This window comes from Patella vulgata, chromosome 5 (assembly GCF_932274485.2).
Source record: "Patella vulgata chromosome 5, xgPatVulg1.2, whole genome shotgun sequence".
Classification (NCBI taxonomy): domain Eukaryota; kingdom Metazoa; phylum Mollusca; class Gastropoda; family Patellidae; genus Patella; species Patella vulgata.
The window spans coordinates 76,096,428-76,110,824 of record NC_065883.2 but is presented as its reverse complement, the minus strand read 5'-3'; the positions used below and the strand labels follow the sequence as shown (position 1 = coordinate 76,110,824).

The 14,397-nt window shown below is 36.9% G+C and overlaps 1 protein-coding gene across 2 annotated transcripts; it reads right to left on the bottom strand.

Moving 5' to 3' along the window:
- Nucleotides 1–218: 218 nt before the first annotated feature.
- Nucleotides 219–14,390, bottom strand: LOC126820384 (fibrous sheath-interacting protein 1). Of its 2 annotated transcripts, none has more exons than XM_050548294.2 (12): nt 14,250–14,390; nt 13,135–13,355; nt 12,483–12,699; nt 11,868–11,977; nt 10,275–10,593; nt 9,309–9,526; nt 7,998–8,117; nt 7,401–7,565; nt 5,860–6,018; nt 4,366–4,484; nt 3,360–3,499; nt 219–2,471 (listed from the first exon to the last, which is right to left on the bottom strand). In XM_050548294.2, exons 2-12 carry the CDS (start codon nt 13,270–13,272, stop codon nt 1,945–1,947), a joined length of 2,232 nt encoding a protein of 743 aa, XP_050404251.1. In that variant the 5' UTR covers nt 13,273–13,355; nt 14,250–14,390; the 3' UTR covers nt 219–1,944. The 2 variants fall into 2 exon arrangements, with proteins under 2 accessions (XP_050404251.1, XP_050404252.1); XM_050548295.2 differs by having other exon boundaries at nt 14,318–14,335.
- Between the last annotated feature and the right edge of the window lie 7 nt (nt 14,391–14,397).

Below are 14,397 nucleotides of genomic sequence, written 5' to 3'. Positions count from 1 at the left end.
ATCTGAAACTGGGGCATTGCGATCAAGAGACCATTGCCGGGACTAATGGGGCTAATATCAGCAGAAAATCTTTCAGTTGCACTAAAATGTTAGAAAAATCGTTTACATCTAAGAAGCAGATTTAACATGAATGATTTTCGTCAAGAAATTTAAAACGTGAAACAATTTTAAATTATATATTGTTTATTTCAATTTGATTAAAATAAACACATTGGGTTTTTTTTCTTCTTTAAATACACAGATATTTACACAATAAAACTACAATAAATTATAGATACACATTTACTTTACTTCAGTGAAAACACAAAAATATGTAATGCTGTGGAATCTCTGGAAATTAGTGATTAGACTTAAAGATACTATCCCAGAGAAGTATTTATCAGGTGATTATTTCCAATAAAATTATGGCAATTTTGGTATGTGGCAAGTAGAAACACCAATGGAGCTCATACAAATATGTAAGGATTTCCCGAATCGGCAACCCAACAATTAGGGACTGTAAAATAGAGATTATTTGTAAATCGAACATTTTATTGGTTATCTATTATTTTAGGTACTGCATGAAATCATACGAATTGACTTCCATCTATTCCAAGCAAACATGCCCATCAATGGAGTTAACTCTAATATGTTTCCCTTTACCATTAGAAAACTGTAACTGTCGGTCTCATATAGAATATTCACATTAATACGTGTAAGTGTAGATCTTCTCGACAATAAACTTTAAAGCACAATATGAAACATTTATTTCATATCTTGTTTATACAGGGGTACACAAACAATTGATGACAATACAGTAAACTTCGCATAAGTTGGATCTAAGTGGACTGACCAATTTTATCCGAGTTAAGTGAAGATCTGAGTGAGCCGAAGACCGAAATTCAATCTTAGCTCGATTAGAAATAAACTGCAAGAGCCAGATAATAATTGATTCAAAGACACATTTCAAGCTTTTGTTTGTATGTGTGAGTAGATAACTTCCATTTTGTCGCCATCTTTGAAAAATGTCCTAAAAATTTTCCCGGAAAGTGTCTCGAACAGCAGACAGCGAGTTTCGAATTTTCCAGGAAAATTATATTATTGCGTCGCGTCAAATAGGGTGATTTGGGTCAAAATGATAGAGGAAAGTATTTTGGGGCTCTGTGCATGGAATACCTAACCGTGTTTTATACCATCGGGACAAAACTGACAGTGACATTCTGAACATACTGCCGATCCGACTTAGGCGAAGGAAAAAAGCCGGAATTAGATCAAATGGACCAAACATTCTGATCCGAGTTGAGCGAAGATCCGACTTACGCACAGAAATTTAATAACAAAAAACGTGCAGGATTAAGGGGCCAATTGACTTCATCCGAGTTGAGCAAAGATCCAACTTATATGAATCTGACTTATGTGAGGTTTACTGTATCTATAGCATTTTAATTAACTGGCAAAAACATGGTAGGCATTAAACAGATTGCAAAAAAAAACAATTACATAGCTTAGTACGTTAACCCTAACTCTCGAATTCCGGATAGATGAAATGACCTCCTCCAAGGAGCCTGATTTATCTTCTCCCCAAACGGCCTGGCCCCGAGTTTACAAAACGTTCTCAGAATTAAGTTAACATTTTACTCAAAATTGTTTGCCTTATTTTAACTAAAATATAGCCCTTTATAAAACTTTTATTGTTTTAATGTATCAAATACATCAATAAGAAACTATATGTGCAAAGTTTTATGTTCCTGGATCAAAGATATTTCTCATGAACAGTGATTGAAAGTTGAGTAAATTCTTAATTTAAGTCTGAGAATGCTTTGTGAACTTGGGGCCTGATCTAGTCTGTCAACACCAAATATGGAATCTCATTACTATACAATAATTTCGTATCTGTTGACGACAGATCACCGTTAAAAGCCAAATACCGGTATATATATAAATTACACCGTGAATTTCAACGACTTAAGATTCTGAAGAACTCGGAGTTAAAGTACGAACAGAACGACTGCTTTGATTGGATGAAGGTCTCTTATCGCAAGATGGTGGTCGTGGTACAGGAGTTATCTCCCCTACATCACTGTTACAATCAGAGAACGACTCGATAGTCATACTACTGCTATTATTATTGTCTTGTAAACTGTTCCGTATAATTTGAATGGAGCCCGGATCACCAGAAGAACCATGTCGACCACTGCTTGTTGGACGGACAATTTCATTATTCAGTCCTTGTGAAATTAAAAATGGACTTTTACTGATTTCAGGTAAAAATGGCCGCTTTTCGTATTCTGGTTTATAAGTTTCACTTTGAGAGGAGAAAATATTCTGATTATATTCTTCAAAACTAGATTGTCGAGATCGTGAATTTCTGAGATGGCTGTCGCTTGTTGAATGCTTGTGTGTGATGTTTATGTTTTTGATTGCTTCATCATCGACTTTCTGCTCGGCAACCACTCTCCACGTTTCAGCAGATATTGGACCCATTTCTTCTTCTGAAAATAAAAAAGATGAAAACTCAATTATTATCAATTTATGTTTATTATCCATTTTTTAAGAATGATTCGTTTGATAACATTTGTTGATAATGGATGTTTCTCCTTTCCATATATACCAAAATTGCCATACTTTTATTGAAAATAAACACCCAATAAATACTTTTCTGGGAAAGTATCTTTAAATTGCAATTGACCAAACACTGTTTATGTGTATGTCAATGTCTCAGCCCCATAGCCACCGCCTATAATGAGTGAGGGGGATCACGGTGGCTAAGTGGGCAAGACGCTGGCTCGCTAACCTGGAGGTCGGGTGTTTGATCCCTGCATTGACCGAGAACGTTCACCCAGATGTTCCGGCGTGGTTCCCCCTTGTCAGTGATGCAGGACAGAGGGCCTGACAAGGACAACTGTCTAGTCATTTGGATGAGAGAAAAAAACAAGGTCCCGTGTACACATTGGCGTGCACATAAAAGATCCCTTGGCAGTTGGAATTCGATATAAGAGTAGGCTGTAGTGCCGCTGTCCGGGCAAAATTCCCCTCATAGCACACTGTATAGCGTATGCCCTTCTTCATTAGCCCAGTTTGGAGCAAAACAGTAGGACGTTAAACCCCATTTCATTTCATTTCATTTTTATAATGCGTGAAAACTGGTCTTTAAAATTCCCAAAGGTTTTCCATTTCGTGATTCAAACCTGCGAGATTCTATATAACCTCGGCCCCCCAGGAATTTCGAAAAAATATAAATGCATGATGTTTTCAAAATTTTGTGAACACCTTTTCTTTAAGTTCATGGACTGAAACTCAACACAGTACTTCCTTTTAAAATCAGCTCTATAAATACCCCGAACCTACATATCGAAAGAGAGAGAAATAAATGAACTAACCTTCATCAGTTTCTTCTTCGACAGATGAAAGCTTGCTACTGATTGGACAATAAGCTTCAGCTAGTAATTTTTGTAAGACATCATGAGGAAGAACAGGTGGGTTGTCATAGAGACTAGATCTAGATGATGATTGGACTGATCTGTGGAAACACAATAATATCATTCATTAAACATACATTATGCAAGAGCTAAATCTGCCTATTGCAGGTCTTTCTTTAGGCCTGACATGTTATCTACATTATTAATTAGACATTAATTAACTTATCTAGACCATAATCAACTCTCAATGGCATCGCTGCGATGTTTATTGGATTACGTTCCGATTTACTGTTCGACTTCCATTCATAATTAAATCGAGTAATCGAGACTATGTTTTTTATCCTAGTAATGATGATTGAGGCTAGCCCCACTATTCATTCGCTAAAATCTTGGTTCATAGTGGATCAATTTGACTGAAATTTTCAGCAAATTGCCTTTACAATATCTAGTTTTTAACTATTGTAGCAAGAATTGCCAGCTCTTTATCTAATCTCCCATAATGTATCTTTAACATAATGTATCTTTAACATAATGTATCTTTAACATAATGTATCTTTAACATAATGTATCTTTAAGAAAAAAAACCCAGATAGATTAAATATATCCTGACAAATTCAGAAAACTTGGATATATGTGCTGGTTTTTGCCACTGCAGTCACGATAGGTCAATATATACCAAGCAAACAACAGAAACAATGAATAATTGGTATTTTTAGTCTTGTCGATCTCGATGAAATAAGACTTAAGTTAAGATTTTACTCAAAATTGTTTCTCTTATTTTGACTAAAAGAGTGACAGGTTACTTAATGAAGCAAAAAAAAAAAAAAAAAAGAATCGTGAAAAATCTATTTAGCATTTTGCATTGCAATACACGAATCGTGAGAAGGTGAATTGTGATACATCGATTCAACGATATATCGTGCAAGAACTATTAGATATAGAAATGACTATTTGTTTTGGTACTAACCTGGGAGTAGTCTCGGGTAACGAGTCATTTTCTGTCATACATGATGTCCTTGACATTGATCTAGCACAATCTTCTAATAAATCATTTAACTGATCCCCAGATAAACTCGGTGTTTCAAACTATATACAAGAAACAAAATATTCATATCAATAAAAACATAAACCGACTAATCTGTGCCAGGGCGAAATGACAGGTACTACATCGATTGTAGTAGACAAAGCCCATGCTTGCCGGGCATATACATTGATAAAAAAAACAACATTTCACGGCCACCAAACATGCCTGGATACAAGGTCATTTGATTTTGAAAAGAAAGAGAGAGAGAAATAGGATTTAACCTCAACTCGACACGTACTAGGTCATTTCGGGACTAACACAGGATTCAATTTTTGCAGTGGTTGGAAACCCGTAAAAAACCCACGAGGTTGGACAGGCGATCCTCCTTCTTGTCACGTACAAGCGGGGAATCTAAACCACGTCACTTGACCCGATGTAAAGAGCTGGACAGTGGAAAACCTGACCTGTTCTGCTCCCATTACCATCCATTTTTCGATAACAACATTTTGGGAGTAAACAATGAAAAATCATATACACAGATTTAATATGCAATAAACCGACTTGGTGACCTTGATGTGAGCTTACAAAGATGACCATGCCATGCTTTCAAAAGTTATAACAGCAAATAGTGTGAAAGGAACGGGTTGCATTAAGTGAAGATTTGCATTTGAAAAATCATACGTTCATTAATAATGAAAAATTGTTGAGGGCTCTTTTACGTGCACGCCACCATGACTAGAAACTGTTCCTTATCAGGCCTTCTGTCCTGCGCTACGGACAAGGGAAAACCACGCTTGATAATCCCTTCTTGATTAAAACCGGGACCGAACCACAGACAACCCATCTAATGAGCGAGCCTCTTATGTGCTGAGTCACCGTGGCTCTAAGTAATGGTATGTCCACAACTTCGTCCACTTGTTTCCAGCAGAGCGTGAAATGAAATGGGGTTTAACGTCCTACTGTTCTGCTCCGAACTGGGCTAATGAAGACGGGCATACGCCATACAGTGTGCTATAAGGGAAATTTTGCCCTGACAGCGGCACTACGGCCTAATCTTATATCGAATTCCAAGTGTCAAGGGATCTTTTACGTGCATGCCAATGTGTACACTGGACCTCGGTTTTTCTTCCCATCCGAACGACTAGACAGCTGTCCTTGTCAGACCCTCCTTCCTGCATCAATGACAAGGGGAAACCACGCCAGAAAATCTGGATGAACTTTCTCGGCCAATGCAGGGATCGAACACCCGACCTCCAGGCTAGCGAGCCAGTGTCTTACCCACCGTGATCCCCCTTCCACCAGAGCCGGAAAATCTGGATGAACCTTCTCGGCTGATGCAGGGATCGAACACCTGACCTCCAGGCTAGCAAGCCAGCGTCTTACCCACCATGATACCCCTTCCATCAGAGCACCTGTTTTATACCTGTCACTATTTACCTGCATTTCTCGAGGGTTACTAAACAACGCCAATTCTTCTTCAATTTTCTTTAATTTTTCCTTCATTTCTCGTTGTTCTTTAGTTTCAACTAATGCCCGCTCACCATATTTCTCGAAATCTAAAACGGATTTCACGCCCACTCTTGTGAAAAGTTTGTGCTGTAGAAAACATTCAATGTGCTATCAAATATGCAAATAAATATGACATACAAATATCCACATAGTGACCCCCAAATATCTACACAGTGACCCCCAAAATCTAAATAGTGATCCTCAAAAATCTACAGAGTGACCCCCAAAAATTCTAAATAGTGACCCCCAAAAATCTACACAGTGACCCCCAAAAGTTTCATACACAACTTAGTGAAAGTGAGCCTAATAGTGTAAGTTTTGAACTCTGTTGATATTGTCATGCACAATTCCTGAATTGATGTCATTTCTTGTCTATCGCCCGAAACATATATTACCGTCTGCTTCATATGTAAATAATCATAATCAAAATCAACATGGCCATATTATCATTAACGATGAGAGTGAGTGAGAGAGAGAGAGAGAGAGAGAGAGAGAGAGAGAGAGAGAGAGAGAGAGAGTTTAACACCCACTTGACACAAACTGGGTCATTTCGTGACTAACACATGGTTCAATTTTATTTCAATAATTCGCTAGTGCGTAGGCATCTTTAGCAGTGGGAGGAAACCGGAGGACCCGGAGAAAACCCACGAGGTTGGACAGGCAACCCTACTCCTTGTCACATACTACCGGGGAATTGAAACCACGTCAGTTGACTCAATGACAGACCGTATAGTACAGCACACACGTGTTAACCATTCGGCCATCCAACCCTCCTCCCTCAATAGCATGCAGAGTTATAGTAAATATAGATTTCTGTATGATACTGCGCACACATGCTAACAATTCGGCCATCCACCCCCATTACCAATGTATCAGACGTTAAAATTGTAATCAACAACAATAATATATATAATGTATTTGTTAGAAAAAAGTTGAGAGAATGCTCTTCGAAATGTCGCCCAAATATTTTATTCCATCCAACCCAGTAAATGGTTTAATGTCGTTAAGCCACTTATTCAAAAGGGAGATAATGACGATAATCTCAAATTAAAATGCATAATGGTGAAGCTTTTATAAAATGGATAATGAAGACGGGCATACGCCATACAGTGTGCTATGAAGAAAATATTGCTCGGGCAGCGGCACTATGGCATACTCTTAAATCGAATTCCAACTGCCAATGTATCTTTTACGTGCATGCCAATGTATACATGGGACCTCGGTTTTTCGTCCCATCTGAACGACTAGACAGCTGTCCTTGTCAGGCCCTCTGTCCTGCACCACTGACAAGGGGGCTTTCATGAAACAAAAACCAAAATACAAATAAAACAAAAAAACCCAACTACATTATATTAATTTATCACGATTGTAATTGAAAATAGATTCTAGTTCCTATTATTAAACGTGAAATAATTAAGGATTCTCTAATTAACAAAAAATAAAATAGAATTTAGTGTTCATTTATTTACCTGTGGTGAATTATTGTTAGGAAAACTCATCAAAGATTCATAGTCGTCAGAAGGCATGATATGTTTTAATTGACTGTCAATATTAGCTAACGAACGTAATTCTATATTATCAGGTAAAAAACCTTCACCAGGTCGAACAGCTATCTGAAACGGATTCTCCTCAGCCTAAAAATACAGATGAATATCATTAATTACTGGCTTTCATAGGTCTACTCTACCCTGCTGTAGATGCAATGTTTCTATAGGCATATATCAAAATTAAATAGTAATTCTTAAATACTGAACAAAAGGGGATTAAAGTCACACTGATCAGCAGTGAATATTCGCTAGGTGGCTACAATCACTGAGAGGTATGACATCGATGCGGCTTAATGAGCTCGCAATATTCACTTTTTTCTTTCTGCAAATTAAATTCTAGAACCTTTTTTTTGAAGTATTAGAAAAGTAAAAAAGGTGTTTGCAGTATATGCAGGCAAAAGCGTTTTAAGTTTCATTCTAAAATTACATAACTGGACAAATTAAAAGTATCCTCCAAAATGACAAAACTGGACAACTAAAAAAAAAAGATTCTGCTGTGTTACTAAGAAGTTTACAAACCATAAACATAGAAATATCATCTGGAACATCTGGTAACGATTCTAGATCATCTAATAAACCACTGACACGTTTCTTTTCTTCATCTGTCATAGCTATACTCTCTTCAGCTTGTGATGCCAACTACAAAATAAATAAAAAGGGTTTTAACATCCTATTGTTCTGTTCTAACTGGGCTAATGAGTACGACATATGCCATACAGTGTGCTATGAGGGAAATTTTGCCCGGACAGCGCCGGTACGGCCTACTCTTATATCGAATTCCAACTGCCATGGGTTCGTTTACGTGCACGCCAATATGTACACATGAACTCAGTTTATTCGTCACATCTGAACAACGATAAAGTTGCCCCTCCGTCTGCAACACTGACAAGGGGGAGCAACACTAGAAAATCCTGATGAAATTTCTCGGTCAACACAGGGATCGAACATAGGACTTCTAGGTTAGGGTTTGCGAGTCAACGTCCTACTCACTGGGGAGGTTGGATGGCCGAATGGTTAGCACGTGTGCTGTATCATAAGGCCTGTCATTGAGTCAACTGGCGTGGTTTCGAATCCCCGGTTGTACGTGACAAGGAGTAGGGGCGCCTGTCCAACCTCGTGGGTTTTTTCCGGGTCCTCCAGTTTCCTCCCACTGCTAAAGACCCCTACGCGCAAGCAAATTATTGAAATAAAATTAAACCATATGTTAGTCCCAAAATGACCTAGTTTGTGTCGAGTTGACCTTAAACCCTCTCTCTCTCTCCTACTCACTGGGCTACCGTGGTTCCCACAAAATAAATGAAACAGGGTTTAACTTCCTAGTTTTCTGCACCTACTGGGCTAATGAAGACAGACAAGAGCCATGCTGTGTACTATGAGGAAAACTTTGATCGGACAGTTGCGTTTCCACCCAACCACTATCAAATTTCAACTGTCATGAGTTCTTTTACATGTATGCCAATGAGTACTTTGTTTTTTTGTCCCATCTGAACAACTAGATGATTTTCCTTGCCCTTGGTCCTGTACCTTTTTCTAGGTCCCACCGGGATCAACCCCTAGACCTCTTGGTTAGTACGGCAGCGATATACTCACTGAGCCACCGTGAGGGATTGTGCACTATTCACTGTGGAGAGAAATAGTACACCGTCCACTGCCAAGAGATATAGTACATAGGTCACTGCTAATGCCACGAGAAATATCACAACTTGTACACTGTACCCAAGATTGTGGTCTCATCTGAAGGACTAGACACGTTGACAAATGAAAATTACTTAGAAATTCATTATCAATGAGTGTAAAATCAAAATTGTTCTCCTTCCTTTTTCTCCATACCTCTTTATTTCTCTTAATAAAATCCTTCTTATTTTTCCTCTTCTTTTTGCCTTCTGTTGCTGAATTGAGTGGACGGCCATTTTCATCCGTCGTGACGTTTCCTTGGTCATCTGTTGATTTAGTTCCTTTTTTTTTTTTTCCGCCTCCCCCGTTAAAATCTGTTTCATCCACTTGTGTTTGAAAAACTGGGGTAACCGACGGAGAGTCTAACAAAACACCTGAAATAAAACAATAGGAAAATATGGCCATTAAAGATACATTATGTTTTATTAATCAATTTGTGTTAATTAGTGGTCTACATGCCATATTGGATGTTGTTATTAAGATTAAACTTTTATAATTACAGGTACATTACCTTAATTAAGTTAGGTTTCAAGGTAATTAGAAGGGTATCTCTGGTTGGTCAGCGTTAACCAAGTACTGTTGTGTACAATGTACATGTATATTTTATCATTCCTTGAGAATGACAAAAGAATCCTAGCTGAAACATCGCTCAGTTAGAAAAAGCCTAGCCAAAATTTCGCACAGTTAGAGAAGCCTAGCCGAAACGTCGCTCAGTTAGAGAAGCCTAGCCGAAACGTCGCTCAGTTAGAGAAGCTTAGCCGAAATGTCGCTCAGTTAGAGAAGGGTGGGTTTAACATTCATTCCACAAACTAGGTGATTTCGAGACTAACATATGCTTTAATTTTATTTCAATAAATCGCTTGCGCGTAGGGGTCTTTAGTAGTGGGAGGAAACTGGAGGACCTGGAGAAAACCGAGGAAGTTGGACAGGCGACCCTACTCCTTGTCACGTACAACCTGGGGATTCGTAACCTAGCCATTTGACTCAATGACAGGCACAGGCCTTATGATACAGCATGCACATGCTAACCATTCGGCCATCCAACCCCCCCTCCCCCTGAAAAGAAGAGTCTTGAAATACACCTTCAGAAATGACAATTAATATGGAATTTATTGTTTTTACCTTCATTGTGACTTGGTGGTAACGCCAATGCCAGATATTTATCGGTGTTAGTTTTAGATTCACGATGTTCTTTACCAACAGTCTTTAATCCAGCGATCTCTTCTCTCATTCTTCGCTCCAACAAGATTCGATCTTTCTTCACTTCTTTCTCACGTTTCAACTTTTTATTTAAAATTCGGTCAAGTTTTCTCATTTTAATCAATGCTTCTTTTATTTTTGGATCCATGTTCTCTAAGTCTTCGTCTCCATTAATTTTCTTTTCATCATTGCCATCATCAATTCTACCATTTTCAATTGCTTTTAATTTCTCCTTATACATCTGAATAAAGAATAAAAAAGTGTTTAAAAGATTAAAGATACATTATGGAAAATTAGATAATGTGCTGGAAGTTCTCACTAAAATAGTTAAAAACTAGATAATGTAAAGGGAATAAGCTGAAAATTTCAGTCAAATTGCTTCATCTAAGCTGAGAAAACCTTATTTTAAAATCACTGTAGCCTCGATTGTCATTAATACTGCTGTCACTGTCACGATAATTAACAAAGTCTTGATTATCCATTAATAGGCGTTGAACAGCAGATTGAATTTAAATCCAATGAAAATCGGACACATAAGATGGCATCTAGAGTTAATTATAGTCCAATTAATAGTTTAGATAACATTTCAGGACTAAAGAAAGACCTGCAATAGGCAGATTTAGCTCTTGCATAATGTATGTTTAAAAGAAATCACTTTAAGACTGGTATCGTTTAAAACAGGTTTTTTACCGCTAGAAAGTATGCATATAGTTTACTTTCATCGTTTGAAAATAATGGATAAAAATCATTTGAAAATTACAAAAATGGTTTAGTTAGTAATATGGTTTAATTTAATGGTAAACTGCCTAATTCCTCTGAGAGGGGTTTAGAAATGGACGATCCGTTCACTTATCTACAGTGTTTACTTCTTAGACAAGCAGTTCAATTTCCAGAAATGAGTGTATAAATCAACACCCAGTTAATTAATCTACTGTGTTTAACTACTAGATAAACCCTTTAATTTCTCGCGAGCCATTTATTTGATTGGTTCATTTTGATTACGATTATTTACATATGAAGTACGAATAAAAAAGGTGAATATATAAAAAATGCACACCCATATACATGTAGATGCTCCCCTTACCATGCTCTTAAGTATTATTATCCATTATCCATTAAAAATAGTATTTCCACCATTGACAAATACATCAAAAATCACGTCCCAGGGAATTATGCAATTGGAAATCGTTAAATCACATCCCAGGTATTAATTAAAATAGTCTTTCACTTGTCACCAGAAGTCAACCTCGCAATGTAATGTGGCAGGGCAATAATCCCGTGAGACGTCTGCACTGGCGCGAAAAAACGTCGCCTTGCCACATTACATTGTAAGGTTGACTTCTGGTGACGTTACAAGTGGAAGACTATGTTAATTCATACCTGGGACATGATTTTTGATGTATTTGTCAATAGTGGAATTAATTTTTTTTAATGAATAATGGATAATTGTTTTATTATGGGAGTGCATATATATAAAATGGTTGAATACGACCACATCAGAATGTGAGAACTCACCTCCAGTTCACTCTTCATTTCCTCTCGTACTTTTAGTTCTATTTCATCTTTTATTCCTCTTAATAAATCTCTCTCTTCATCACTACCAATATCATCATCATCTTCTATATCTTTAAACAAATATAATAGTATTCGTGATTTCAAACAACTCTAATCTGACAATCAGAATGAAACAGTGAAGTTGATAGTCTGAAGGAAGTGGTACTAATATACTCAACAAGTGCTACATGTTAGTGATTTAAGTGACTTAACAATAGATATATATATACTAACACATGATTCAATTCTATTTCAATAATTCGTTTGCGCGTAGGGGTCTATAGTAGTGGAAGGAAACCGGATGACCCGGAGAAAAACCACGAGGTTGGACAGGTGATCCTACTCATACAATCAGGGAATTGAAACCACGCCAGTTGACTCAATGACAGACCTTATGCGCTAACCAATCAGCCATCCAACCCCCAGACAGTAATACAAGATCATGTGACATTTTTCCTCATAAAAACCATAAATCTAATCAATATTTTTTTGTGTTTTCAGGTTAACTACTTTGAAATTCTAATTCTATGGCATTTCAGTTGAATGACATTAACCATTTTGTATGTATCTTCTTACCTAATGGAACAAGTGCTCCTTTACTAGCTGTTAAACTGATATTATTATCACCATTCAGCGTTTTTATTTCTTTATGTTTTAATCCACCGTGAATAACAGGGAGGGACACGGGGAGGGATGTGTCCTCATCTTCACTCTCCCATTCATACTCTCCTTCGGATGACACATAAAAATCATCTGAGTTTCCAAAATCTAAATCTAGGCCAAGATCTTCACTCTAAAGATATAAAAATTAATTATTGATTATTAATATAGTTGAAGGCTGTCATTGATTTTCTAACAAATGAAATGTAAGGGAATTTACATATATCTCTTCCTATTCTGTACCAACCAGGCTTATAAAGGTGGACATATGCCACACATTCAACAAGGAGGGAATTTTGTCTGGGCAGTGGCACTACGGCATGGTCTTATTTCAATTTCTAACTTTTTAATAAGATGCAGATCAGATTGTAATTTTGTGTCATTTATTTTTCAGATTTGAACAGTACCGATACCTTCTTAATCTCACTGATTTTCTATCTCACATGTCTTTTGCCAGTTACAGTTGTATATATTAAGATTAATTCTTACTGATATGCGAATGGGTAATAAAATTCCCATAATATATACATGTACCAGTACTGCAGCTCTATAATCAGATTTTACTAACCTGAAATGTAGTAGGTATATTATTATTATCCTCCATGATATAAGTATCAAGTTCTGGTATATCCTGGTTGTCTGTGGTGGATGATATATTCTCCTGTACTGATGTAGGTTTGTTAGGTTTGTTTATATTTTTTGTCATAATTTGCTGTCTGTGTACCGGTAATCTCTTCAACCTCTTTTATTTTACACAAATGACCTTCACTTAATTCTCTTCAGTTAAAGCTAAAATTATCAATGATTTGATTAAAATATAAAATTGATTTATTAAAATTATTGATAAATCGATTTGGGAGATTTATAAACACGATATCTCCAGATGCATTCCATTAGATTAGGAAAATGAGAGAAATGTGGTTTACCTTAACGTCCACTCAACACAAAATAGTCATTTCGGGACTAACATATGGTTCAGTTTTATTTCAGTAATTTGCTTGTGTGGTCTTTAGCTATGGGAGTAAACCAGAAGACCTGGAGAAAACCCACGAGGCTGGACAGGTGACCCTACTCCTTGTCACGTACAGCTTTGGAATCGAAACCCCGCCAGTTGACTCAATGACAGACCTTATGATACAGCGTGCACGTGCTAACCAATCGACCATCCAACCCCCCGGGATGTTACAACACAGCATGGACTGTTTATTCTTAAATTATCACAAATATGGGTCTTTATTGGGAGGATGCAGGAGGACCTGGAGAAAACCCACAAGATTGAAGATTGGATCATTGTTATTAGATTAATTGTATGCAAAATTTGAGGCAGATTCATAGCCATTTTAGGATTCCATGTGAGTTGTATGAGCAGTTTTCAATAATGAAATTAATTAATAATAATAATAATACTAATAAGGCTAATCTACTATTAAATTTCTGAATTTTGTTAATTTCGTCTGAAGTCGCTTACAGTTACATGCATGATTTGAAAGTTGAAACAAATTTAAACATTTCCAAAGTAGCCGGGTCTAGTATAACTGATTGTACAACTGTAACTGGATGGATGATGAGCGATTTGTTTACATAATTTCCATGGCAATCAAGACTTGAAATTAAATTTTACACTTTTTACTCGACCACATGCGGGGTTGAGGATATACAAAAAATCCTACATAGTTTACTTACATAAAGAGGTCTTTCCTTTTTCATATTTTGATATAATTTGTCAAGAAAATAATTAAATATAAAAGTACTTTTCCGTAAAGTCGTTTACTTGGTGGCCATTTTAGAATTCCAATGTAAACTTCCGGTAAGTTCACTTCCGGGTCGTAGG